At 42.6% G+C, this 1,471-nt stretch overlaps 1 protein-coding gene across 2 annotated transcripts in view; it reads left to right on the forward strand.

Annotated features, from left to right (window-relative positions):
- The window catches only part of RBFOX1 (RNA binding fox-1 homolog 1), a 196,227-nt gene extending 195,128 nt beyond the window's left edge, over positions 1 to 1,099 (forward strand). Inside the window, exon 13 of one of the 2 annotated variants that reach the window (XM_007469924.1) lies at positions 880 to 1,099. In XM_007469924.1, the coding sequence (XP_007469986.1) occupies positions 880 to 1,002 (123 nt within the window). In that variant the 3' untranslated portion in view covers positions 1,003 to 1,099. The remainder of the gene's footprint in view (positions 1 to 879) is intronic. The other variant, XM_007469925.1, reaches the window with a different exon arrangement.
- Positions 1,100 to 1,471: the final 372 nt, after the last annotated feature.

Consider the following 1,471-nt stretch of genomic DNA (forward strand, 5'->3'; position numbering starts at 1 on the left):
GGATTTGCCTGTACTTGTTCAAACTTCTATGCACTAAAACACGTACAGTAACGTGCCCATCACGTGAGAGCGTATGCAATCATTACAAAGCTTTTGGCATGATGCAGTTTTCTGCTTGGGATCGAGAATATCAGTCCGTCTCCTAAAAGTAAATCCCCATATAGGCGTTCATTCGAGTCGCCAAAACTTTTCGCAAAAGGAAATAGTTAAGTGCCACCTCCAGGCCATCTAAAGCCATGGCCAGACAGTTGCCTGGAGCTTGGTCGTAGAAATTCCGCCATGATTTGGAAACCTATTATTTTGCACAAGTTTAGTGACATCAAGTAATTCATCTGCACAACTCCTCTCTCAAGAGCAACTTCCGTACAGATTGTTCAGCCAAGTCAAGTAAGAAGCTGATTTACATTTTCATCCTGATTTTGCATTCAATCAGCTCCGCTTCAACACCCAGTCCACTTGGGGAGTGTGTTGGAAAGGAGCGTTGAATGACTACATTCAGTAAGTCATCTGCATTCGACTTCTCGAGTGTAGATAGATAGAGCTTTTCCCGACGGAACATAGTATTATTAATGAATCAAGCAAGCCAACAAAATGAGACAGCCCCAGTCCTTCAGTGGTCCATTTGTACCCGAGTCCCTTTAGCTCACAGGGCTGGCCGACGGAATTTGGTTTTACAGGGATTTTTCGGCATAAGGAGCTATTGGGGGAGGTCAGGATTGGCCCTATCCTCAGTTCTCTAAGAGTGACCCGGGATGGGTAGGGGGCGCCTCCATCTTGGTTGTTTCTGAGTGTCTATTTTTCACACTAGTCTTTTTTGATGATCCATGTGTTACAAAAGGAAAATGTAAAAAACACACCCCTTAAATTGCTTTGTTTCAGAATGCTTTTGCACCCTTGACTGATGCCAAGACTAGGAGCCATGCTGATGATGTGGGTCTCGTTCTTTCTTCATTGCAGGCTAGTATATACCGAGGGGGATACAACCGTTTTGCTCCATACTAAATGACAAAACCATAAAAACCTTCCAATGTGGGGAGAAAGGAAGCTTTCCGAGGCCTGGGTATTGCAATACATGCAGTAGTGCATCATTTTAGCATCTAAAAAAAAAATAAAATAAAAAGAGGAAAAAAAGTACATTTTTTATCTTATACCTCAGATATTTTGTTCTGTGTATTTTAATATTGTGGGTCTTTCATTTCCTGAAGGTTCCGTAGTTTGGTTGCTGGCTGTAGGAGTTTTTGTGGTTGATCTAGAGAGATGCTAGCTATGACTAAAAACTGGTGTAGGGCCATATCCAGAGTGCTATCTCATGTAAATGAATTATATATGCTGAATATTAAGCTACTGGGGTTATCAGCTGTTTGGGAAGCGTGTAAGTGACTACAGGAGTCATGTTCTTCTGCATCTGCGTTATTTTATTTTATGAAAGGGGAAGGGTGGGCGGCACCTAGGGGGTTGGGACTGGGGTTTG

The sequence above is a fragment of the Lipotes vexillifer genome, unplaced genomic scaffold (assembly GCF_000442215.2).
Source record: "Lipotes vexillifer unplaced genomic scaffold, Lipotes_vexillifer_v1.1 scaffold1120, whole genome shotgun sequence".
Classification (NCBI taxonomy): domain Eukaryota; kingdom Metazoa; phylum Chordata; class Mammalia; order Artiodactyla; family Lipotidae; genus Lipotes; species Lipotes vexillifer.